Source organism: Phoca vitulina, unplaced genomic scaffold (genome assembly GCF_004348235.1).
Source record: "Phoca vitulina isolate PV1807 unplaced genomic scaffold, GSC_HSeal_1.0 scaffold36, whole genome shotgun sequence".
Lineage (NCBI taxonomy): Eukaryota > Metazoa > Chordata > Mammalia > Carnivora > Phocidae > Phoca > Phoca vitulina.
The window spans coordinates 12975445-13002118 of NW_022589739.1; the positions used below are offsets into that span (position 1 = coordinate 12975445).

The 26674-nt window shown below is 53.6% G+C and overlaps 1 protein-coding gene across 1 annotated transcript in view; it reads right to left on the bottom strand.

The window, feature by feature from the left end:
• ARAP1 (ArfGAP with RhoGAP domain, ankyrin repeat and PH domain 1) overlaps positions 1-26674 on the bottom strand; it is a 62725-nt gene that overhangs the window by 24540 nt on the left and 11511 nt on the right. The window contains 10 exon segments of the mRNA XM_032427072.1: positions 201-403; positions 822-942; positions 1258-1327; positions 1711-1866; positions 2009-2142; positions 2738-2805; positions 3398-3567; positions 15621-15787; positions 15789-16185; positions 21368-21451. Of these exon segments, the coding sequence (XP_032282963.1) occupies positions 201-403; positions 822-942; positions 1258-1327; positions 1711-1866; positions 2009-2142; positions 2738-2805; positions 3398-3567; positions 15621-15787; positions 15789-16142 (1443 nt within the window). The 5' untranslated portion in view covers positions 16143-16185; positions 21368-21451.

The window sequence follows — 26674 nt, forward strand, 5'->3', positions numbered from 1 at the left end:
GGGGCAGGGCTGAGGGACCAGGGTGGGCAGGGGGCAGGGCTGAGGGACCAGGTAGGCACGGGGCAGGGGGAAGACTGAGGGACCAGGTGGGCAGGGTGCATGCTGAGGGACCGGGTGGGCACAGGGCAGGGGGAACGGTGAGGGACCAGGTGGGCAGGGGGCAGAGAAGAGGTTTAGCAAACTGGCTGACCCCTTCGCACCTCCAGATTCTTGTACAGCTGGACTTTGTCCCCAGCCACAGCCACATACAGTTTATTCTTGAAACCGCGTAGTTCCAGGCTGCCAGCATGGTCAGGCAGCTCTGAGCCCCGGACACCCAAAGGGTAAGTGCTAGACAGCCGGGCCCGGGCTCCCTGCTCGGCCACTGCCTGCTGCAGGGCCCGCACCCACTCCTTCCGCTCCGCTGCAGGCAAAGGGGGCAGAGTCAGTCTGAGGTCAGCCTGGCGGCCCTCCAGGCTCCTCAGGCAACACCTCTGCCAGCAAGTCCACCCAGACTGGCCCACCTATCTCCGACAATCTGAGTTCTCTGACTTGGACAAGCTACACTGAGCAAGCCACTTCGCCTATCTGAGCCTATTCCCCTGTAAACAGAAATATAATGGTTCTGAGGACTCAGTGGGTATCTCAAGCACAGAGCCAGTCTGAGAGTGCCCCTCACTCTCCCCTACCTCGTAGAGGATGGACTCCTCTCTGGGTTTGATGTGGGGGGAGCAGAGGTGCCTCAGTTCTCCCCCCACCCAAACTTATCTCCACCCCCCCAACCCCCCCAACCCCCACTTATCAGGCCAAACTGCCAGTCTTCTCCCTGCCCTCCACCTCACCATCACTCTCTGCCCGGAAGGCAAAGGTTCGGTTGTTCGTGATCACTTCAAACTTCTGGTCCCCAATGGCAGCCACGCGGGAGATGCAGGCCACAGAGATAAAGCGCTTAGAGTAGGCATCCTGGGGAAGAGAAGGAAGCTGTACTGTGGGGGGTGGGGCACCCAGAGGCCCAGCCCCTCCTTGGCTCCCTCAACCTCAGCTGAAACCAAAGTTAACTACAGCTCCGTCTCCCACAGGTGGTCAGGGACAGCCCCTACACTGACCCTGACCACAGCCCACAGCTGGCCGACCGGCCAGAAGACACGGCTCAAGGAGTCAGACTGGAGCTCTGGTGAGGACTCGTCTGGGGAGGGACTCCACCTACGTCCAGTGTCAAGGGTCGGCCCAGGGCCAGGTTGGAGCAGGGGTCCTGTCAGGGACCAACAGGGGCCTCACCTTGTTACTGTCAAAGTATCGCAGGTGATCGGCATCCAGTCTTACCCATCGCTTCTGATAGATATAAGATCTGGAGAAGCAGAGACAGAGGGACAACATAGCAAAGGATTGGGGATTAGAGGGGAGGCTCCAAGATTACCCCAGCCCCCTCTGGCAGTCACATACAAAATTAGGAATAGCCAAGTTCAAGGGAGGAAGGAACCCAATGGTCACTGAAAAGATGTATTTTTATCTACAGCAAGAATGACTGAAGTCAGACTCAAAGTAGGCCTTCCCAATTTTAAGGGTAATAAAACATACATCTGGTGGGGATGATCCACTTACAGTCTGCCTGCAGAGAGACCTGTTCAAATAACCTTAGCCCCTCTGGTTTTCAGATCTGGTATGACCAGTATCCTAGAGCACTCCCATCTCCATGCAGAGAACCAGCAGAACCTAACAGGCCTCACTCACCCCTGCGGTGGGTTCTTGTCCAGCCAGCCGGCCTTGATGACTGGTGTGATGGGGGTGGGGTCCCCAGGGAGCCCGTCCATGGGGGGTGGTGGGAGCTCGGGGATCAGGAGGCTGCTGGGCAGGGATGAGCTCAGGCTGCTGGCATGCCATCCACCACTGGGGAAAGAGGAGAGGGAATGAGGGAGCCCAGGAAGGGGGCTCCCCCAGGGGAGGGGCTGAAGAGGTGGAGTGGCCGGGCTGTGCTTGGGAAAGGAGGGTGGCTGGGTGGGACAACCACTGGGGAAGAGTAGACACTTACTTGGGGATGCCCTCATAGGCATGGTCATCCTCATCTTCATCTCCTTGGTCGTCGTCCCCAGACAGTTCCTCCCCCTCGCTCAGCAGACTGGCCACACGCACAGCCCGTGGGAAGTGGCTCACTGGGAGCTCCTCCTGGCACCCCCCCATCACACCGGTCAGACCCACTCAGCATCATGCTTCCCTTCGAGCCCCAGATCACACCCACCCGGGGTGCCACGTCCCCGTGGTCCACTCCATCCAGGACCCACACAACTCAGCCCTTTCCCTACTGTTTTCACACCCTCTCCCTGCCGGCAGACCACACAGGGACCCAGGGAGACAGCATCAAAGACAGAAAGATGAAGGGATAGTGAAAAGTACTCAGGCATGGAGAGTTAAGACACCCGTGGAACCGAGGAACACAGAAAGTGAAAGAGATGGAGGGAGACTCTCCAAGGGAGAAGTGCTCAAAACCCCAGGGGAGAGAGGAGGCCATACACAGCCATCCAGATGTGGCGGGAGGCTGGAGCTGGGGCCACAAGCAAGCGCCCGCAGACCCCTGGCCCAGAGCTCAGGTGCTATGCTCCATCCTCAAGCCCTGCATGGCCAGACGACAAGGGGGAAGGAATCTCTCCCAGGAACTGACAGCCCTTTCTCTCTCTGGTGGTCCCCAGGGTTTGCAACGCAGCTGGGCAGCCCACCCTCCTCTCTGACAGACAGCCCAAACCCTAATCACCACCTGGCCCACCTTCTTGGTCATCAGGCCGGCTGGGGCCCCTGGCCCCTCCTCTGGAACCTCATCGTAGTCAGAGTCATCTGAGGAGAGAGAGGGGTGGGGGGAGACTCAGAAGCAAGGAACCTAGCCTCCCCTCCTGGGCACCCTGGCCTGGCTTCACATAAGACACCCTCAGCCAAAAAGAAACCCTCATTCCAGCCTGGCTTTCAGAAATAGGCACAGGGGACAGCAAATGCTATTTATACTCTCAGGGCTTCATAGGACAGTACTAGGGGTGGCCAAAGGAGAGGAGGTCTGAATAGGTGGCAAGTTTGGGGGTCAGAGGCAGGGGCTGTCTAAAAAGCCTAAAAAAGTAACAAGAATCAAGAATCAAGAAAAATGGACAATCCAAGGAAAAGCAAACCATCGACAACCATGGAAAATATTCCTAGACTTTAAACCAGGAGCCACTCAGAAAGTTTGCTACGTGCACTTAACAGTCAGTAGGTCAGATAGGTGGGTGGGTGCCGTCTCCATTGTGAGGATGAAGAGAATGATGCTCACCTGTCCAGGGCCACACTGTGTTGGTGGCAGAACCCAACAGAAAGTTCGATCCTTGCATCCTTGCAGACTCTGGAGGGGCCCTGATTCCATGCTACGCACTGGGAACCCCATGCCTGGCTACGCACTCACCGAACTCGGGGAGCAGGCGAAGAGGTTTCGGGGGGATCTCCGGGGGGCTGGGAGGTGGAGACGGGGGCTGTGGAGGCACCCGGGGGAGGGTGGCTGGGGGCTCCTCAGGCTCTGGCTGGGGAGGGGAGGACAGCGGTGGTGACAGTAACTCCTCTTCCTTGGAGGGAAGGCTGGGAAGAGACCAAAAGTTGGGCACCAGGGGGTTAGCTCCAGGTGGCTGAGTCACTGGGCTGGCTCACTATGTGACAGAGCCAGGACTCTAACCCACTAAGCCCCCAGCTCACCTGAGCTGCAGCAAAGCTCATTCATTCCACAAACTCAGACAGGAGCCCCCCCTCACCTCACTCCCCTGCCCCCAAACCTCCAAGCTCCTCAAGCTTAAAGGAAGCAGGCCCCTTCTTTGGCCATAAGCTGGCCCTGCATTGCTGTGACCGGGTCACCTGTCCCCAAAGCTCTAGCTTTCAGTCACATGTACCCATAGGGTCTCCAATCTAGAAGAGCCAGAAGGGGTTAGGGGGTAGTCTGCATCCTAGCCTGGGGAGTCAGATTAGACTGGAGGAGGTGATGCTTGACCTGAGCTTTTAAGGATAAGAAGGTATTTGTTGGCGAGTGGATGGGTCAGGATCAAAATGGGCATCCAGGCCAAGGGCACAGACCAGAGCCTTGAAAACCAAGTCCTAAGGCCCTGAGTTGTGGGTCTCTGGCTCAAGACCACCTTCTCTCTAGCCCCAGACATGGATGTTCACCACCCCCTGGGTGCCCTCAGACCCCTCAAACTCACCTGATCCCACCATACCCCTCTATTTTTTTAAAATTCCGATACAATTACCATACAGTGTTATATTAGTTTCATGTGTACAATATGATGATTCGCCAATTCTACACATTTCTCAAGGCTCATCATGCTAAGTGTCCTCCATTTCCCCTTCACCTCTTCCCCCCATCCCCCTGCTGCCCTCCCCTCTGGTAACCACCAATTTGCTCTCCCTATTTAAGTGCTGGCTTTTTGTCTTTTTTGTTATCTTTTTGTTTCTTAAATTCCACATATGAGTGAAATCATATGGTATTTGTCTTTCTCTGACTGATTGATTTCACTTAGCATCACAGCCTCTAGGTCCATCCATGTTGTTGCACATGGCACGGTCTCATTCTTTTTTATGGCTGAATAATATTTTATACGTGTGTATACACACACACACACATATATAAATATATATCTCCCCCATCTTCTTTATCCATTCATCTATCAAGGGACACTTAGGTTGCTTCCATATCTTGGCTATTGTAAACAATTCTACAATAAACAGGGCTGCATATACTTTTTTGAATTAGTGTTTTCATTTCCTTTGGGTAAATACCCAGCAGTGGAATTACTGGATTATAGGGTAGTTCTATTTTTATTTTTTTGAGGAACCTCCATGCTGTTTTCCACAGTGGCTGCAAAAACTTGCATTCTCATCAACAGTGCACAAGGGTTCCTTCTTCTACACATCCTTGCTAACACTTTTTGCCCACCACACTCCTCTTGCACACCAGCCCCTCATCTCTGCTATCACCATCCCGCCCCCCCCCCACCAAAACCCTTCCCCAACTCCAAGGCCAGGTTCAGGGCCCCCTGGGCTCCCACAGCCACAGTGCTCCGTGTATCTGTCTCTGCAGAGATCACACTGCTCCCTACAGGCTGAGTGTCTCCTGGCTTAGGCATTGGATAGGAGTTTGAACCCTGCCTCAGTCTTGGTTCCTATGTGTCCAAGGGAAAGCACTTAGCCTCTCTGAGCCTCAGTTTCCTCTTCTGCAGAGCGGGGACTACATCACCGATCTGACGGGGTGTTTGGAGAATTAACCAAGACCAGGCATGTTGTGTGCCCACACAGCTTGAACAAGGCACCTAAGCCCCAGAAGCCTGGCCCCACCCACTGTCTCAGCCAGCATCTGGCAGGGGCCAAGGAGGAACACCAGAGTGGGTGAGCAACTTGTCTCACTGGTTATTTTCAGCCTGGTTATTGCCTCAGTGTTCCTGGCAGTGATTGGCAATGTGTGTCTACCGCAAAAGCAAGCAAGGGCTGGGGCATGATCATGCCAGGCCTTTGTTCCTGCTCTTGCCTCCTCCAGGAGCCCCTTCTTCCTAGGCTCTGACTAGAGAACATCCTCTTGTCCTTTAACTCCAAACTTAAGTTCTGCTTCTCTGAAAGTCTTTCCTGACCCCTCTTTCACACTCCCCCAGACCCTGCCCATCTTCCCCTCTGTTACAAGCTTTCAACAAATTATTCCAATTAACATTTTTTAAGTAGCTCTGTCCTTTGTGCCAGGCATCCTGCTAGCATCTAAGCCAAGACCTGAACCCTGACTCCACAGGAGAACCACACTCCTAGGACACACGGCTACTTCCATATCACCCTGCCCTCTCATCGTCTCCTCTCCGTGTGTGGGGAAAGAATGTGACCTGCAGTTAGCTTCCTCACGCTGTTCCCCTAGAAACGGGCTGCAGGGGGTAGGTCAGCCATTCTCCTTAGCAACACTGCCTCGGACAAAAGTGGCCTGAGTAAGGCACAGTGCCTAGACTAGAAACTGCAGGTGGGCTCTCCACCTGCGGGAGAAGCTGGAGCTTCGGGCTTCCCTGAGGGTGCGGGCTTGTAAATGGCCACATCCCGTGTAGGAACCTGAAACCACACCTGTGGGGTCGTTAGAGGACATACTGGACCCTTGAGTCAAGATGTTTCTTTCTAAGCCAGGGTGGCTCTCACGCCTACCTGCCGTGAGTCTCAGTTCCCTACCCCTGAGCGGTCTCCTGGGCGGCTACAGAGAATGGCCGCCGGAGAGCTGGGTGAACTCTGCACTGGCTGCGACCAGGACCCCGCAGCAGAAGAAGAGCTTCCCTGACCCTGGTGGCCGCCCTTCCCTCCCTAAATGCCAGGTGGGCCTATGGTACTCGCGAGAGCCTCAATGTCTAGCTGGACCTACTGTACCAGCTGTCTCCCCTCCCTGACCCTGAGTCTCTTTGGGCCAGGGGCAGCTTCAGGCTTGATTCTTTACCCCCACAGCCCAGCGCAGGAAGTGGCCGAGTCAGCATGCTGAGTGGGCTCTCAGGCCGAGAGCATGCTGAGTGGGCCGGTGAGTGGGCAGCCGAATGGGTGGGTGGGTGGGTGGATGACAGCACAAGTAAATGGCTGGCTGGCTGGATGGGTGGGGGGGAGACAGATGGGTAGGTGGACAGGTTGGCCATCACGATGGAGAAAAAAGCGAATGAAAGGGTGAGGAAGACCTAGAGACTGAGTAAATACCCACAGGTCCAAGGGTGTGACCCCAGCTGGTCAGCTGCAATGTCCTTGGAGACTTCCTGATAGGCAGAGCAGTCTATCACACACGGCCTCCCAGACCCCAAGCAGAAGGGGCCCCCCGCAAGCCTGGCCTGTGACCAGCTAAGAGTGGAACTCCAGGCTGCGAGGCCAGGGCCTGTCAGACTAACCCAGAGGAGGTGGGGACAGGCTCTGCCCCTCCAATGCCGAGCAGTGCCGAGTGCTCCCCTGACCTCCCCCAGGAATGAGGGCCAGCGCTGAGGGGAAGATGGTGGCAACAGAGCATCCTCGGAGCCAACGAAGGAACAGTCCTCCCATCCGTGGACCCCAGCTGCCCCCCATCACTGTCCTGTCTGTGAGGGATCTGCCCATCTGAGGCCCATCTCCCCGGCCTCTGGGTTCCCTGAGGCAGGGGCCGCACCTACCTTCTTTGCTATTGCGTACCCAGCACCCAGCAGGGATGAATAAATAAATGAAGACCTGGATTAATTAATTCTTATTAGTATTCTGTATGTGTATATATTCCCAGTTGTCTTCTAAGTGCTTTACATGGATTCATTCATTTACTCCTCACAAGGGCTCTATAAGGTATGGCTGACTATTAGCCCCACTTCACAGATGAGGAAACTGAGGCACAGAGACACACAAAGTAAGTCGTCCTGGATCCCACAGCTGGGATTTGCACCCCGGCACCACAGTCTGCAAACTCAACCACAGGGTCGAATGAGGCCGCAGCCAGGCTCTGAGAGCTTCTCTGAGGCCTGCCTCCTTACACTGGCCACCCAGCTCAGGATGCAGGCAGCTCCGGAGTTGCCATCCAAGAGTGAACATGATCACAGCTCTGATGGCCATTGTGACCACGGCAAGAAGGGAAAGAGGAACGGTGCACACGGCCCCTCTTCCAGCACAGTCTTTGCAGGCAAATGACTATGTGCTAAGCAAGTGGAAGCAAGGGGACCCCCCCCCCGCCCCATGGACCTCCAGGCCTCTTTCTAGCCGCCTCTTCCAGGAACCTTCCTGCCTAGCACAGGGGACAGGGCCATGCTGAGTCAGGGCCAGGCCAGGAAAGGAGAAGTGGTATCCGGAGGGCACAGTATAGTGGGAAAACCCCAGGGGAAGGGACAGTGCCCGCAGAGTGCCCCCACCCGAGCTGGAGTCCTGGCCTTAGGGCTACAGGCCCTAAGAGCCACCTCAGTTCCAATCTCTACCTGCGGCCCAGCTGGGACGTTTCCCACTGACCTCTGACCCACTAGGCCAGAGGACTGGCCCCAACCCTCAGCCCCAAACATGAGCACGTGCTCAGTGGTCTCCCCCTCCAAACCTTGGCTTACATTGCTTGCTTGCTCCTCACTACCCTCTCCCTACCATCTCAGCCCATGGAAAGCCCACATGTACCTAAGAACACAGCTCAGTAGGCCTCCACCTGCCCACCACCCCGGCTCCCCTGCTCCTTCAGCCCGTTTCTCCTCTATCCAAGTGACATGTGGACATGTCTGCTCCCCCCCACTATGCCCAAAGCAAGACGGGGCCACTCCTGGACAGGGGCACAGGCTGATTCACCTCAGCCTGGAACCTCAGCCTGAGAAGGTTTGTTTAATTGAACTGGGGCAAATACACACAGCGGACTTTCAACGTGGGGGCTGGGGGACATGTGAGGGGACATGGGTAAGAATAGGGTGACCATATAATTAACCGTATTAAAAAAAAATCATATAAACCAGAACATTTCTGACAGTTTAAAGAGGCACTATTAGTGTACAAACAGGTATAAACAGGGCCTGACCTGGGCAAAATGAGATGGCTGGTCAGTCTCGCTAAGAGACGGAGCTTTAGAGGCAGGCTGAGCTGGCTCAACCCACTCAAATCCCAGCTTGACTCTACGTCAGTTTTTGACCTCACAGAGCAGGTCACTTTACTTCTGAGCCTCAGTTTCCTCTCTGATCTGCTTCCAGGCTTACTGACAATTCAGTAAGGAAAGCCATTCCCACGGGTCAGGGTCATCAGCACAACTTCTCCACCCTGGCTGCGATGAAAGAGGATGGGCCAAGAACCTGCTTCCTGGCCTCTTCCCCCAGGGAGGCCCCTGGCTCTCCCTTCCTATCTTTCTGTCTATATCAATCTCTGGCCAAAGGAACCAGGCTTCACCATAAGGACAGATGGGCCAGCAGAGCAAGGCAGTCTAAATACCTCAGGCTGGCCTTGAACTCATCCCCTACTCACATTCCAGCCATGCCTGCTTGAGCTGTACCCCATAAATGCGTACTTCCAGGCATTTGCATATGTGGCTCCCTCCATCTGGAACACCTTTCCCTGTCCACATTCTACATCCTCCCCCTCCACTCTGTGCCTCCTCTCAGGCTCCAGGCTGGGCTGGGGCCTCCTTGGGGCTCCTCCAGCCTCCACACTTCTGATCACTCAGTATAGTTGCGTCTATCAATGTTTGCTTCACTGAACTGACCTCAAAGGACAAAGGACCCAGGCCCACACCGTGTCTTGGATTCATGACTTTCCCCCTAAAGTGTCACACAGGCCTTGGAGGGACCCAGCCGAATCTCAATCCCTGGGCTCTCACCAGCAGGGCCGAGAGGTGGGATGAGGCCCAATGATCTGGCCACATCTATCTCCTACCCTGACCTCACCTTCCCACGGGGGCAAACCTTCCCAGCTGTCCACTTCCTCATTTGTGCCCTGGCTACCCAGGGCTCAGACCTTAGTCCTGTGCTTCTTGCTTCCTCCGGAGCTGCCCCTGCCCTTCCTTCTCCATCATGAGACCCAAAGGTCAACCCCTCCAGCACTCCCCTGCCTCTGTTCTGTTAGTTCTGCCCAGGTCACAGCATGGAAAGCCCTTCCTGGCTTCCCCTTGCTTAGATGTAGCCCGTAGCATGCCCCTCAGCCTGATCTCTCTCCATGCCATGACATCACCCAACACAGAGGGGGCTTCGGAGAGCGCATGTTGGTGACTGAATGACCAGCACCCCACTCGCATCCTGATCACTGGAGACGGGCCACAACCCCCTCATCCCTCCATAGAGCAGCGCCCAATTAACCTGGCATCCACCCTCACAACCGAGGCTCATTCAGCTCTTAGCACTTCTCCTTGAACAACAGCTACCACTTACTAAGTCCCCACTGTGTGTTAAGCATTCTTCTGGGAGGCTTTTTCATTTAATCCCCACAATGATCTAGATCATCAGCTCCACTGTGCTCAGGACATGCATTCAGGAAAGTCCACTCAACTGCTCCTTCCTCTAAGCTCACACAGCCTGTTGGGCCCTCCATGGCATGTCTACCACCAGGCCTACACTGAGCTTTCCCCCAGGCAAGCTGTGCTGTCATGGGCAGGAGGAGGCAGAGGCCCAGCTCGCCCATGGCAGCGCTTCATGCTTCCCGGGTCTGGCCTGTGCTGGTCCCTGAGGGTTATGGAGCAAGGAAGTTCATCCCTGAGGGAGCCCATGACCGTATGGACCTCATCCCCCACATTCTGAGTGCCCAGCTGTCCTGGAAGGAGGAGAAGGTGCAGGTAGGTGTCTGCTGAGCCCTGTGGAAAGATGAGCCAAGGGCACAGGGCAGGGCTGGATGCACAGACAGGACCTAGTGAGAGGCATCTCTATGTCCCTAGTGACCCAAGCACAGGGTTGTTGAGTTCATGAGGGGTCCACAGCAACTTGGGGGAGGGATGGCCAGCCCAGCCGCCCAACATCATAAGCACCCATCCCTCTACTGCCCTGGGGAAGTGGGGGAGGAACCACACCAACTAACTGCCAGCCCTCAGTAGGTCTCCCTATTACCCTGGACTCGGTGGGAGGGCAAAGGGGTTCAGGTAGGAGCTGCCCAGAGCCACAACACCCTCATCTGGACACTGAGAGAAGCCAGAACTGAGATCAGCACCAGCTCCCTGAAGGGGAGACACCCACAGAGGCCACAGAGGCAGTTTCTCAGGCACCATGGGCTCCCAGTGGGCCCAGGAGACAGGCTTATGGGAAGATGGAGGCCTGAAAGGCCCAGGGCAGAGGAAAGGAAAAGAGAAGGGGAGAAAAGGAAAGGGCAAGAGAAAAACAAGATGTGGAGAAAGTGAAAGAAAGAGAAAATTCTGAGAGCAAGAAAAGGAGAGGCGGAGGGAGGACCACAGAAAACCCTGCCCAGAGGGGCCAGACAGACCCTCGGAAGGAGCCTCCCTCCTCGCCCTCCGCTGACAGCCCAGCCCAAAGCCGCCCCTCGCTCACCCTCAGACGTCCACCAGGTCCTGGGCCGGAGGACTCCCACAGCTCCGCCCGACACTGCTGTGTGCCTGACCAGGCAGCCTGTCTGAGCAGGGCTGGTCTGGCAGACAGCCAGGCCCCTGTTCCCTGGGTGTGTCTGAGGCCGTGTCGGGGTCCAGGTACCGCTCTGCGTGGCTGTGATCTCTTGTCTGAGCGTATGTTTCTGTTTAAAACTGGATCTGTCCAGGAGTGAGTGAGTGTGAGTGCGTGTGAGTGTGTGTGTGTGTGTACATCCAGCTCTGGCTCCCCTTGGCTTCCTGCTCTCCTCCTCCCCCACCCCCTGCCGCCCTGGCCAATACACACACTTCCTGAAAACACTGAGAAAGAGAAAAGTCACCCAGAATCCCCTGGGGCAGACGCTTCCTCCCCGCCCCCAGCCTGCCCCCCCAACCCCAAACTGGAATGGGACAAGCCACCCCAGTGCTGTCTAGCAGGGCCTTACAGAGTAGATCCTCAGGAAGCCCTGGCCTTGGCTGGCCCCTCTCCACCCCCACAAGGAGGCCCAGAGAGGCTGGGAAAGAGGCCCTTCGAAGGGAACAAGTTCTGCCCCAGCAACAAGTGACCAGCCTTCAGGAAGACCAGGGATTGGCTGGGCTGCAGGGCAGTCAGGGGCACAGGTGCGAGGCCTTGCTGGCAGCTGCCTGCTCTGGGCAAACGCTCCCTCTTTGGAGGTATCTCCAGGCGTCTGGGTAGGGTATCAGAGGAGGAAACTGAGACCCAGAGCAATCTGAGAGGGGCTCTGTGGAGTGACCCTGGAACCCTGGATCAGAAAAGACCCCTCTGCCACTTAGAGAAGCAGGCTCAGAGGGTTCACATCTATGATGCTTGAAGCTGAGTAGACTGGGCCCCAGGCTAGGCGGCAGGGTCTGAACACTGGCTTCCACTCTGCTGGGCTGTGTGACTCTGGTCAAGTTTCTCCGCATCTCTGGACTCATCAAGTTCCCTATCACAGGCTTAAATAATGGCGGGAGTGTAGACCCTTGGAGGGGTGAAGTGGGGTTCCTTCCAGGCCTGGCCAGGCTGCATGTGAGCTTGGTTCTGAGAGGCCTGACCCGGGTGGGGCAGGGAGGTGGCAAGCCTATCCCTGCTCATTTCCTGCCTGCCTCCTCGAAGGCCTCTGCCTTCCTAAGACATCTGGGCTGATACAGGTTGCCTGGTGGGAAGGGATGTGGGATGGTGAGCTCGGGGCCCTTTAACCCTATTGTCTAATGTGCAGTGTGTGCTGAGGATGCTCTGAGTGCAGAGCCCGCATGGGTAGCACGCATGTCATCGCTGGGGACTACAGAAACTCAGGCAGTCTTAGTCTATTCGCGCACACAACGAATACGTTCGGAGGGCTCTTGAGGCACCCGGCCTGGTTGCAGATATTGGGGATTCAGCAGTAAACAAAACCCACAAGAATCCTGGCCCTCACGGAGCCAACACTAGTGGGCTTGGCAGCACACGGACACACACTGGCTCACACCCAGCAGTGCACAAATAATACACATGCCAATTCACCACCCACAGCACATGGGTGTCACAAGTGGACTCACGCTGTTGGAGGTCCCACTGTGCCAGTACGCACGGGCACATATAAATGTGCACATGGGCCCTGATGAACTCACACGCGCACACACCACCACAAACAAGTAACCACTGAAACCGCATAAATCCCCACTCACGTGGACATGAGGACCACATGTGGCTTCCCTGAAAACCTGTGCAGAAACACACCACTACCTTGGCGGCTTGCACAAACATGCACACCTATGGGTGCACACCTACACACTGGCCAGGCATGCCCGCCCATGGAGTCACTATCTCAAGAATACGCACATGCACACACAGCAGATAATCCCGAATTCCACTGGGGAGGCTGGTGATGGGCTGGAGCCAGGCAGAAGTGCTCACTCGGTCACCCCATGAACTGGTATAAGAGGTCCCGAGATTGAGAGTGTGAGACACCTATCACTCAAGGGTGCAAGCAAGGACCCAAAGGCCATATCAGGAAGAAGGGACTCCTACAAAGGGGACAGGAGAAGGCCAGGTTGAATAGCCTTCTGCTGTGCACCATGGAGCCTGGGGCCCAGAGGAAGGGGCTGTGAGGGAGAGCCATCCCGCTCTCCTCCCCACCCAGCCTCCAGCTGTTACACATACATGAAGCTCCATCTGCAGTGAGCTTTTCTGCCACTGGGCTTTAAAGATTTAGTACACCCTAGAAGTCAGGGTGCAGATGTCCTGCACCTGCACATGTCCACTGTTCCAAATATCAAAGACCCTGGCCAGGACAAGGAAGCCAGGCTTGGCAGCTCACCTCCCATCACACTCTGCCCTAAGAAATAGCCCCAAATTGTGAAGAATAATTGTCTACAAATTCTCTCAGCATGGAATGAATTTTGGGTCCTCTAGCTACAATGGGCCAGACTCCTGAGCATGGAAGCCTGGCCTTCCCCACAGGTCAGCTAAGTGACTAAGTTTAGGCTGAGGCTCTGACGGTGGGGGCTGGTTCTCTGGGGCATAGACAGGACCCTTGCTCTACCCAACAAGTCTCCTGAACGCAGATGTTAGTACCAGGAGGGCCATGGAGGGCCAACGAGGGCACCTGATAGAGAAACAGGCCCAGAGGGGCAACCGCTCATGAGTCACACAGCCAGCTGGGCCTGCCCCAGGTATTCTGCCTCCAAAACAGGAATCCAGGCCTCTACTCCCTCAATGGGAGGTTTGCGTCCTCAGCCTTTGTGAGCTTCTAATGGACAGGGCCCTGCCTCCTGTCCTTGTTCACCTACTCCCATCCCTAGAGACAGATGGACAAACAGACACAGACACACATAGACACACAGACACACATACATATGATCTCTCTCTCTCCCTCAGCCCCTCTCCACGATGATGGAATGAAAGGAAATAGAAATGGACAGGGGTGTCTGGGTGGCTCAGTCATTAAGCTTCTGCCTCCGGCTCAGGTCATGATCCCGGGGTCCTGGGATGAAGCCCCACGTCATTGGGCTCCCTGCTCGGTGGGGAGCCTATTTCTCCCTTTCCCTCTGCCCCTCCCCCACCCTGCTCTTACCCTGCCCCCCATTCATACCCCTCCTGCTCGTGCCCCCCCTCCATGTTCTCTCAGGCATGCTCTCTCTCTCAAATAAATAAATAAAATCTTTAAAAATAAAATAAAATTTTAAAAAAAGAAACGGCTCATGCATGTAAAAGAATGGCCACTAGAGGGCACAAGGGCTCCAGGAAACTCCAATCTAAGCTGTGAGCCAGGCTTAGGGGTACCTAGTACCATCCCCCTTGTGTGAACCCAGGAAAGGCAAAACCCTCTTCATGCTTCCACCAATCAAACCTCAAAACACCACAGTCCTGGTTTGGCCTTCAAGGCCCCCTTACTATTAATGCCCCTCTCTGGGTGGGGAAAACCTCCCAGACCCTCCCCACAGGGGCTCCCTGAGCACGCACTTGGCATGGATCCAGTTTGTGCTCCTCTCCCTTTTCTGAGCCTCAGTTTCTCTACTTGAAAACAGGACACAAATCCCCCAAAAGACTTGAGCAGGAATCAAACAAGATCGTGTAAGTGAAGCACCCAGCACAGTGCTCAAGAGTAGGGACCAGGAGACCCCTCTCTACACATCCTTTCCTCCTCCGAGAAGGCTTCCCATATTAGGCTGACTTGGTCCAAGTACTGCAATAATCTCCATTACACCCTGAACACATATCCAGCACCAGCTGGGGATGCTCCCTCCCAGCTGGGCACCCCAGCAAATGGCAGGAAGGGAGGGCATATGTGAAGGAGGTTAAAATGGACCATCCACAGAAGTAGGAGGAAACTCAAGGAAACAGGAGTACGGGGAGCCAGGAGAGGGGAAAACAATTCTGAGGAGGAGGGACAGTGAGTAGGTTGCGGCCTGAGAAGTGTCCCCAGGACTTGGGGCCATGCGGCAGGGGCAGTGTGGAGGGGACGACAGGAGCACAAGTACCAGGCCCTGGGCAGTTCCCACTCTCCGGACGGCTGTTTCCTAGACTATTTCCTCCACACGCTACCTACTGACTTGAAACGTACTCCCATCTCCCAGCGTCTCATACTTACCAGGCCCCAAATGGAACTCCAGATTTCCTCCCTGGCTACACTTCTGTCCCTGGACCCCCAGATCAGGGATGGCACCACTATCCATCCAAGATGGAAACATGGACACTGCGCAGCTCCCCGTGCCCTCTCTGCTTATGCCTGGCCATCCCCAAGGCCCATCCATTCCAGGGCCAACTTCTCACCCCAATCTGCCTACTTCTCTCCAGCCTTGTTAGCACAGCCCGAGTAGGGGCCTCTCCTGGGGGGAGCCTGGACCCTGTCACTAGTCACCCAGCCTCCTCCTCCACCAACCTCACCAGCCCCCAGAGTCATCTTTTTAGTATTCAGCTTTTATCGGATTATTCTGCTTGAAACCTTCCTGGCTTCCCACCTGGCCTTCACAGAATATCCCACCAGTGCCATCCACAAGCCTCACCCACCCTCACCCAACAGTTTAGGTCCAGTCTGCTCAGAGTGCCCCCAGACGGTGCCTCCCACCTCTGAGCTTTACACAGGCCGAGGGAGCCTTTCTTACCCCACTGCCAAAGGCCACAAATGCCCCCTCCACTTTCTAGGATCCTCTACCCGTGTTCCTCCCACCATGGATGGCATCCACTCACCTCACCAGCAGGCGGGGTGGCCCAGTGCGGGGGGGCACAGGCGGAACACTTAACTCTGCCAAATGCCGCTTGGCGGGCAGCGGGGGCAGCACAGGGTCCGGGGCTGCTGCGGATGGGGCGGAGAAGCAGGCGGGCGGCAGGCAGCTCCTCCGCGGGGGGATGGGGGGGGGCAGTGGGTAGCCCCGCCTCCTCTCCAGCCGTGGGCAGCGGCTCCGGTGGCGCCGCAGGCGGCGCGGCAGGCGCGGGCAGCGAGCGGAAGACATGACGCTTCATGGGCACAGGCCGCGCGGTGGGGCGGGGTGCCGGGGTAGGGGGCGTGTGAGCGCGCAGCAGGCCGGCCAGGATGCGGCGGCGGTGACCAGGCAGCAGCATGCCCATGTCCTGCAGGCGGGCATCACTGAGGCCCTGGCACTCTGTGGCCCACACCAGTCCATGCTGCTCGAAGAGCCCGGCGTACTGCTCCAGGTGCAGCGCTCGCAGCCACTCGGCCACAGAGAGCGCTGCATCCCCGGCCTCTGCCATGGTTCTTGCTAGCAGAGGCCAGCCAGCAGGGCCCTGTCCAGACCTGGAATAGACAGATGGGCACAGGTGAGAGGCAAAGCTGCCCGGCCACAGTTAGCAACTGTCTGTGGCTCTCCCATGCCATGCGGTCAAGCTCTGTCCTTGAGCTTCTCCCCTGTGCCAGGCAAGGCCAGATACTGCCAGGTCCCTGAACACATAGGCTTTTGTCTCTGCCTGAAACCTGCCACCCCCACCCCCGTGGCCTCCTAGCATCCAGCTCACACCTGCTCTAGGAAGCCCTCCAGTACCTCCAGAGTTGGTACCACCCCTAAGCCCCATCCACAGCCGGGGCCGCTGCTGCAAGGCTGGCCAATGGCTGCATCTACTGCCCTCTGCAAGACCCGGGCAAGGGCCCAGTTCCTTCTGAGGCACCAGTTCCCAGCTGATGGCCAAGACCAGGGGCTTAGCCAGTACGGGTGGGCCTGCTGGTCCCCTTGCAGGCCCCGTGTAGGGGTTTGAGCTTCACCCCACCTCCATGCCCCTGGAGGAAGCAGAATGCTCTAGGAGTTAAATGAAGCCAGCATCACACAGCCTCTGGGGTCCTGGCCCTGTGAATGAGTCACCCCTCCCACCACCAAGGGGGTTAATGTATCGGAAAGGCTATCCACTCATTTGTTCATTGGAGAGAGCCTGGCACTGGGCGACAGGGACTCAGGTCCCATCCCTGCACTCCAGAGCTCCCGGCCTGGCAAGAGTCAAGAGACTGATGACACAGAGAGAAGGTGATTAGCAAATCAAAAGGGCAAAGTCACCAGATCATCTCCACAGATACCAAAGAAGCGAATGATAAAACACAATATCCAGTGTACTTAACAAAAATCTTACTAAAATAGAAACAGACTGATACTTCCTTAAACTAAAAATCAGCACCTTGCTTCATGAGAAAACAATGGAAAAATTTTCATCTAAGTCAGGAATGAAACAAGGATATCCATTCCATGATGGTGATTATTATTAATCATGGAATTAAAAATTAAAGAATTTAGCAAGTAAGCTGGATTCGAAACTGACAGAACAGAATCAGTATTTATAGGCAGTAACCAGGTAGAAACCAGGATGAAGAGCCTCATTTACTATAGCATTACAAAACCTAAAACACCAAGAAGAAATATAATAAGAATTGCACGAGATCTATAGGAAGAAGCAAAAAGAAGAGACCTGGACATATTTACCCCAAAGATACAAAAGTAGGGACCCGAAAGGCTACGTGCACCCCGATGTTTATAGCAGCAATATCCACAATAGCCAAACTGTGGAAAGAGCCAAGATGTCCATCAACAGATGAATGGATAAAGAAGATGTGGTATATATATACAATGGAATATTATGCAGCCATCAAAAGGAATAAGATCTTGCCATTTGCAACGACGTGGATGGAACTGGAGGGTATTATGCTGAGCGAAATAAGTCAAACAGAGAAAGACATGTATCATATGACCTCACTGATATGAGGAATTCTTAATCTCAGGAAACAAACTGAGGGTTGCTGGAGTGGGGGGTGGGGTGGGAGGGATGGGGTGACTGGGTGATGGACACTGGGGAGGGTATGTGTTCTGGTAAGTGCTGTGAATTGTGCAGGACTGTTGAATCTCAGATCTGTACCTCTGAAACAAATAATGCAATATATGTTAAGAAAGAAAAAAAGAAGAAGAAGAATGTAGCAGGAGGGGAAGAATGAAGGGGGGGAAATCGGAGGGGGAGAAGAACCATGAGAGACGATGGACTCTGAAAAACAAACTGAGGGTTCTAGAGGGGAGGGGGTTGGGAGGATGGGTTAGCCTGGTGATGGGTATTGAGGAGGGCACGTTCTGCATGGAGCACTGGGTGTTATGCACAAACAATGAATCATGGAACACTATATCTAAAACTAATGATGTAATGTATGGGGATTAACATAACAATAAAAAAAAATTAAAAAAAAAAAAAAAAAAAAGAAGAGACCTGGACAAATGGAAAGACATGGTATGCTCCTGGGTGAAGGCATCAGGAAGACAGTAATTCTAAGTTAATTTATAAATATGCACAATCCTATTAAATACACACACAATTTTGGGGAAGGAGGAAAGGGAGCTAGACAAGCAGATTTGAAAATTCATGTGGAAAAGTAAACAAGCAGGAAGAGCCAGGAAAATTCTGGAAGCAGGGCATGGGGGAAAAGAAGGGTAAAGAGAACCAGCCTCATCACATATTAAAACATATAAGCCATTGTAATTAAAATAGTACATGTTACCAGCACCTGAACAGATGAATCAAACAAAACAGAAAGTTCAAAAATAGATCCAAATACATATCATAATTTAGTGTCCAATAAAAGTAACATCTCAAACTAGTAGAGAAAAGATGTATTATTAAATTGTTGGGACAGCCGTGGAACAATCTAGAAACAAAGTTAGACCCCCTACCTCACACCTTACAACAGTATAAATTATAGGTGGATCAAAGATTTCATTATAAAAAATAAAACCATGAAAGGGTTTAAAATATCATCTCAGAGAGGCAAAATCCTTTTGGAAATGATACAAACCCAGGAAGATAAAGAGTAAAATATTCAACTATAGGGGCACCTGGGTGGCTCAGTCATTAGGCATCTGCCTTCTGCTCAGGTCATGATCCCAGGGTCCTGGGATTGAGCCCCACATTGGGCTCCCTGCTCTGCAGGAAGCCTGCTTCTCCCTCTCCCACTCCCCCTGCTTGTGTTCCCTCTTTCGCTGTGTCTCTCTCTGTCAAATAAATAAATAAAATCTTTAAAAATATATATTCAACTATATAAAAATCAAACATTCCTGCATGATGAAAATGCACCAGAAACAAAGCCAAGAGATAAACGACAAATCAGAGGACATCTGTCTCTCATATCCCAGACACAGAACTGATTTTCCTAAACACTGAAAAGCACCTAGAAAGAAGAAACAGGTCAATGACCTAACAGAAAAAGGGGAAAAAATATGCAGAGAGAAATTCACAGAAAGGAAAATATAAATGGTTCTTAAGCATATGAAAACGAACTTAACCTCCTCACACTAAGCAGTTACGGTGACTGGGATGAGGCATTCCCCTGCCGGGCTAGTGGGAGTGCCTCTGGGGAGGACAATTAATGCCACAATAGTATGAAAACCCCAAGTCCTTCTACCCTTTGATCCAGCCACCCCTAGGCACTTATCCTGCAGTCTTCCAAGGTGACTGGCAACATCGATGTGTACAATAACAAAAGATTGGAAATAACCAAAATACCCATCAAACAGGGAACAGTTAACTAAATTATAGTGCAGTCATACAGTAGACTACTGAGCAGCCTTTAAAAAAAAAGAGGAAACTTGGGGCGCCTGGGTGGCTCAGTGGGTTAAGCATCTGAGTCTTGGTCTCAGCTCAGGTCTTGATCTCAGGGTCGTGAGTTCAAGCCTTGTGGTGGGCCCCACGCTGGGTGTGGAGCCTACTTAAAAAAAAAAAAAAATGAGGAAACTCGTTACATGTTGATATGGGATGACCTCCCAGATAATGTTGTTAAATGGCTAAAGAAAGGTGCAGAACAGTATATAGAACATTCTGCCTTTTATGTAGAAAAAAACAAAACCAGAGAGGATAGACCAGTCTGTGGTGATGGTAAATGCATAAAATATCTCTGAAAAGCTACATCAGACAGAGAAAGGTGACGTTGCCTCTAAGGAGGAAAATGGAAGGCTGAGGGGGGATGGGAAGGAGCAGACATAGAGCCAGACTTCAAGGGGTCTGACGCTGACACATGTTCAATTCCCTCTTTAAGAAAAAGATATCAGGGGCGCCTGGGTAGTTCAGTCGTTAAGCGTCTGCCTTCGGCTTGGGTCATGGTCCCAGGGTCATGGGATCCAGCCCCACATCAGGCTCCCTGCTCGGCCAGTAGCCTGCTTCTCCCTCTCCCACTCCCCCTGCTGGTGTTCCCTCTCTCACTCTGTCTCTCTCTGTCAAATAAATAAATAAAATCTTTAAAAAAAAAAGAAAAAGTTATCAGAGGGGCGCCTGGGTGCCTCAGTCTGTTAGGCATCCAACTCTTAATTTCGGCTCAGGTCACGATCTCAGAGTGGTGAGATGGAGCCCTTCATCGGGCTCTGCACTGGGTGTGGAGCCCTGCTTGAGATTCTCTCTCTCCCTCTCCCTCTGTCCCTCCCCCACCTCCCTCTTGTAAAAAAAATAAAAGATATCAGAATATCTTTATCATTTTACAATATACACAAATATCAAATCATTATGTTGTACATCTGAAAATACAATGTTGTATGTCAATCATACCTCAGTTTTAAAAAAAAAATTCAATTGGAAAAACAGTATCTTAACTTTTGTAAAAATTTCCCAAACCACATGCACACAGTACCCAGGCCCCTTTCTGGGCCTTGGAGGAAGCCTGAAGGTCAGGCTCCATCAACTTCCCTGGAAACCCACCTCCAGTGGGAGGGAGACTTTTCACTCTACATCTTTATCAATTACCTACATTTTGAACTATGTGAGTTCTTTAAAAAGGCTGCTGAGGGCCCAAAGGAAGACACAAACAGAAACACATTGGATGTTCTTGGGTAAACCAGCTTTCAACATTATGAAGACATCAGTTCTTCCCGGGTTAAGCTATAACCAGCACAAAGCACAATCCCCCCCAAAATTACCATTAGGCAAATTCTAAAATTCATATAAAATGATATTAAGGATTTGCTGTTAGGTGGAATAATAAGATGCCAGAGCAGTGTTTTGTTACATAAACATCTAGGTTAAATAAAAAATGTACATATATGTCCGTATGCATATACATATACATATATGCACGCACACACACATCCATGGACCACCCCCAGATGGGTATACAAGAAACCGCCTGCCTTGGGGGAGAAGAACAGGAAGCTGTGAGGACAAGGAGGGAGGGTTACCTTTCACTATACCTTTCTGTACCTTAAACTTTTCTATCACTTTCCAAAAAAGAAGTACAATTTAAAAGAGAATGTGATCCACAACCCCCACCCTGCCGCTGGTCCCTGCCCTATCCCACCCCTTCAAAGCCCTCCTGGGAGGCTCTTTAGCCTCACCCTCTCCCCTGTCTCTCTGCCTATTTTCAAAATGAAAACTGGGACCTCAGGTCTGGCCTCCAAGAAGCCTCCCGCACTTCAAAGCTGGGGCTCAGCCGACCACACCTAACCCAGCTCCCCGCCCCCCACCTCCTGACTCACCTGCTGGGCTGCCCAGGACACTGGGGACTATTCCAGAGGCAGCGGCTACTCTGAATGGCTCCTCATCTTGGTCCAAGGTGGAACCTGCAAGGACAGCAGCGGAAGAGAAAGTCTATGAGCCACTTTGAGCAGCTGGATGCCAGGAGGAGGAGGAGGAGGGAGGAAGGAAGAAGGGGAAGGGAGAAGGGGAAGGGGGGAGAGAGGGAAGGAAGCAAGAGATGGGGAAGATGGTAGGGGAAGAAGGAAGGGATCAGGGAGCCTAATGGAAGCCGCATGGGGCAGTGGAGGTTAGGCCAGAGGAAGGCCTTCCCGCGGGAGGGAAGAGGCAGACATGCCCCCCCAGAGGTAATGGCCACACAGGCGGCGAAGAGGAGTCAGGACTTCCCATGCTCTGGCCTCCCCAGGACGGGTGGCTGGGCTGTGCAGACGCAGGCTTCGGTGGGAACTGTGGGGCCTGGCCCACCCCCAGGGAGGACTGAACAGGGGGCAGATGCAGTTCCCACTACAAGGCAGACCATGTCAATGAGAGGTGGGGGATGCGGTGGAGGCCCGGGGAAACAGGACACTCTCCACTGAGGCTGGAAGCCATGGGATGGGGTGAGCGCAGAGGAGGCAACTGAGGCATGGGTACGAGACCCCAGAGGCCCTGCTCCTAAACGTGTGTGGGGGCCAAAGGAGGGTGTTTCCAGGCAGGAGAAGGAACAGGCCATCCCCGAGGGCCATCCCCGAGCGCCATCCCCAAGGGCAGCACCAGCAAGCTCAGATGGCCTGGGCTCTGTGTGAGGAGGGTGGGGGGTCGATGAGCACGTGGGGGCCACAGCATGTTTCCTGCCACCAGGGCGGGGTCAACAGAAAACTGCAAGGCTCTGCGTGATGGCTTCAGGGGGCCACTTGTGAACATTTGAATTTACTAGCTAGGTATTTATCTTAAGTAGACTCCACAGCTACTTCTTAGGACGGGGCTAAAGTAGGTATATGTTTCACAAGCATTTTTTTTTAAGATTTTATTTATTTGGGAGAGAGAGCGCACAAGCAGGTAGAGGGGCTGAGGCAGAGGGAAAAGCAGACTCCTCACTGAGCAGGGATCCCCATGCAGACTTGATCCCAGGACCCTGGGATCATGACCTGAGCTGAAGGCAGACACTTAACCCACTGAGCCACCCAGGAGCCCCTTAAAAGTATTTTAAAAATAAATTCTAGGTAATTAGTACTTTAGAAAGAATTGGCAAAGAACGGCAGTACTACTCAAATGACAATTTTTTTTTTTAAATAAAAGACATCCTAAATAGTCCTTATTATACACCAGGCACGTAAGCTTTTATTAACTTACTGAATCCTCACAGCAACCCTATGAGGTACACAGCTCATAGTACAAGATGAAGAAACTGAGACACAGAGAAGTTAAATAATTTGCCCAAAGTCACACAGCTCGGAAGGGGCAGCTTGAATATAGTCTTAGATCTACTTTGTCTAATACGGTAACCAGCAGTAGCCACATACGGCCATAAGCACTGAAGATGTGGCCACATAACAAAGTGTGCTGTATAGAGTACACACTGGATTCTGAAGATTTATATCTCTATTGTTTCTATGTATTATATGACAAAAGTATAATATTTTGGCTATTTAGATCAAATACATTAGAATTAATTTAAAAAAATTTTTAATTGCACTTGTGGCTTGCATTTCCACTTCTCCTGGATAGTCTTAACTCTGGATTCTTTTTTTTTTTTTTTAATATTTATTTATTTGAGAGAGAGAGAGAGAGCACGAGTGGGAGGGACAGAGGGAGAGGGAGAGAATCTCAAGCAGACTCAGTGCTGGGCACGGAGCCCGACACAGGCCCAATCTCATGACCATGAGATCACGACCTGAGCCAAAACCAAGAGTTGGATACTCAACAGACTATGCCACCCAGGTGCCCCCTAACTCTGGATTCTTAGCCACTCTGCTTCCTGCCTCTCAAAAGTGATCATGAATACTAACTGAGCACCTGCTACAGCTCAGGCCCCATTCTAAAGACTCAACGTGGACTACTGATGGCCCCAACCACCCTACTGGAATGACCAGGGCTGGGAAACAGGAAACCACTTCCAATCCTAAGAAGGGGTCAGCCCCCTCCTGGGCCTCCCTCAAGTTCCTATTCCTGCACTAAAGACTTTAGCCCAAGGTCAGACTCAGGGATCCACCCTGACACGCCTCTAGGATGGCCTCATTCAAGGCTCTAGAAGCATAAGCCCGACCTCAGACCTGGACTGGCTCTCCAGGAAGCTCAGGCTAGAGGGGGGTCAGACACCATCCAGCCAGTGAAAACAGCCCACAGGGCCCTCACCAGGCTGAGGGTCAGGGAAGGCTTCCTGGAGGAGGCAGCTCCTTGAAAAAAAGAAGTTTGTAGACTGCCTTGCTGAGCCATACTGGAGCCTGAGACAAAGAAGGAACTGGCAGTACTGATCCTCTTTATTTAAAATTCTGGTATTTTATCTCGGATTTTTCTCATTAATTTTGATTTTTTAAAAATACGGCTTAAAAATATTATCTTGATTACCGAGCCTTTTGCCCACCCCCGACCCTTACACTTTGTGCCCAAGGCAAGTGGCACACTCACTATACACTAATCCTGGCCCCAGTTTGGAGGTGGAAGACCTCCAGCTGCGGTGACACGTCACTGAGTCTCCACCCCCAGGGAAGCAGGGACCCAGCAGAGGGGAGTGTCATCCTGTTGTGACAGCATGGCCACAGCTGGGAGGTTCCCCCCCCTTACCTCAAGGGCCCAGCTCAAGCCCCAACACCCCACCACCCCACCCTGCCCCAGCTTCTCCTGTCTCCCTCCAGCTCCCCTCTGCTGTGCCAACTAAGATACCCCCCCAGCTCAAAGCCACAAGTCCGGCCCCTTGTCATTCGACCTGCTCCAGCACTGACATTTACAAATGAAGAAACAACACCCACAGAGAGGAAGTGACTTGATGTAACCCAAGCCCCAGCCAGGCCTGACTGGCCCAGGACTCCATGTTGGTTTTTGCACCAGGCACCAGCTTAGCATATGGGGCCCCTGAAAATGTCTGCTGACAATGAGTAAATGAGCCACATCCCCCCCACCTTCAGGTGCTGATTCCAGGTTGCCTTCTCCAGCAAGTCCTCCCTCACCGCCCGCCTTGGGCTCCTAAACCTCAGAAGCTGAGCCCTGTAGTAGAGCGCTGCTCTTGATCTGTCTCTAGCTGTTCCATTCATGGGGATCCACCCCACCTAACCCCTACCTGGCCTGGGGTATCCTGAGAGTCTGCAGCCCTTCTTATCCCCCCTGCCCTCCACAGTGGAGTCCAGGGCCTGGATGGCCCAGGGGCACTCAGTCCAGAGGTAAGAGTCATCCGGAATCACTAATCCTTGCCAGCCGGTCCTTCTTCAGGTCTGACCTGAGTCCCTCTTGCTGGCAGCAAAGCTTTCACCTTCTGTCCTCTGACTACCATTTCAACCCCCACCACAGTTTAAGTCTCATTGCCCCTTCTCTGTCCTAGCCCATAATCTCCCTTGCGCCATACCCACCAGTCCAGCAGGAAGGCAGCCCAGAGCCTTAGCCAAGGGCAGACACACTCCCACTTCCTCTGTTTCCTAAGTGCCTGCTGCATGCCCAGCCCTTGCCAGATTCCCACCTTTATCTCACTTGTCCTCATCACAAACCCAAGGCCCGAGATTCTTGCCCCATTTCAGGGAAGCTCGGGGAGGTGGAAATGTGCCCAGGTCACTTCCTGGAGTCAACAGGGCCTTCAGAGGATGTGACTGCCCCTGTCAGGGCAAGTCAGAGAGGCTTCCAGAGGGCACTCCTGAGCTGGGCTTTGAAGAAATAGGAGGTTGCGCTTCCGGCCAAAGGGAACTGAGCGTGCAAGGCTCAGGGATAGGAAAGGACCCAGCAGATCCAGAGACAGGGTTATTTCAGTGGGGCAGGGACGAGGGATGTGAGAGGACAGTAGGGACACCCCGACAGGTCTGGGGACTCCCACATGGGTGTGAGCCTCCTTTGTATTCTGATTTGCATGAGTGAGTCAGGCCTGAGTCAGGGCAGCCTTGAAGGTCCCAACTCCTTCCACATTCAGCTCTGAGGTCCCCTCAGCCAAGACCCTGCCCGCCCCGCCCCCTCCCCCCCACTCAGGACTGCATCTTCAGGCCCCCTCTGCACAGAGCTGCACTCTGGGTTCAAGGGAAGGCCCAGTGATGGGGGGACTGGAGGGAGAGGAAGGCAGGCCCAGGCTCCACACTGAGGCCTGAGCTGCTCCACCACTCAACCCCTCCTCCCCTGCACGCCCTCCCCTCCCACCCCCCACTGCCCCAAACAGGCTAGGCAGGGACCCTAGCATCCAGACCTCAGAAAACCCCTCAGAGTGTCCCACATAGGAACCAAGAACAATACACATGCAGCTTTAGCCAGGCCAGGTCTACAAACCACAACCTACCAGCATCACAAACACCTCATACAGCCTCTAGGGACACCCATCTCACACCACTCGGCAGCCACACAGCAGATCTGCCCCTCCACCACATACACCCCCTTCGGCCCCCACACTCCCTGACTATGTCCAACTGCCCCCAGAGCCCCACGATGCCCACTACCCCCCAACCCAATCACCAGGTGATACCTATGGGCAGGGCCGCATTTGATCCACCACCCTCCTGGGTGTTCTCAGGACTCCGCGCGAAGCAGGCAAGGGGCCTTGGAGACACTTCCCTTAGATATGAGGAACTAGGCGGGGGCTGGGCTCCCGGCCCAGAAGGTGCAGAAGTGGCCCCCACCCGCTGCAGCAGCTATTTCCCTCCAGCCCAGCTATAGGCAAAGGCAGCAGGTGCAGCCCTCAGGCAGGCAGCTGATTGATCCCTGGGCCAAGGAGCCTACTTTGTTTCTCTCAGGGATGGGGGGGGGGACGGGCACTGCATACTGGACCCAAAGAATTATACCAGAGTCTCCTGCCTTGCCGCAGCTCCGAATCTCTGCCCCATCACTTGCCCTGGCACCAGATTTCTGCCCCAACCCATCCATGGTGTGGCCCATCCTCTGGGGTCCTCTGAGCAGCAGCCCTCAGGACAATGAGGACTAAGTTGGGGCCCCAGCAGCTGGGTGTATGAAGAGCTGCCTCAGTCCCCTGGTGGGGAGCTGGGGGCCACTAGTGAGTCCCTAGGACTCTAGGTCAGGGCCCTTTCCCCCCAGGATGCAAGGCAAGTCCAGGTCCCAGTCCTGGCTCCATCAGTTCTTGCCTGAAGTGCTGGGAAAGTCTTGTCACATTTTGAGCCTCAGTTTCCCCCTCCATAAAGCAGAGCTGT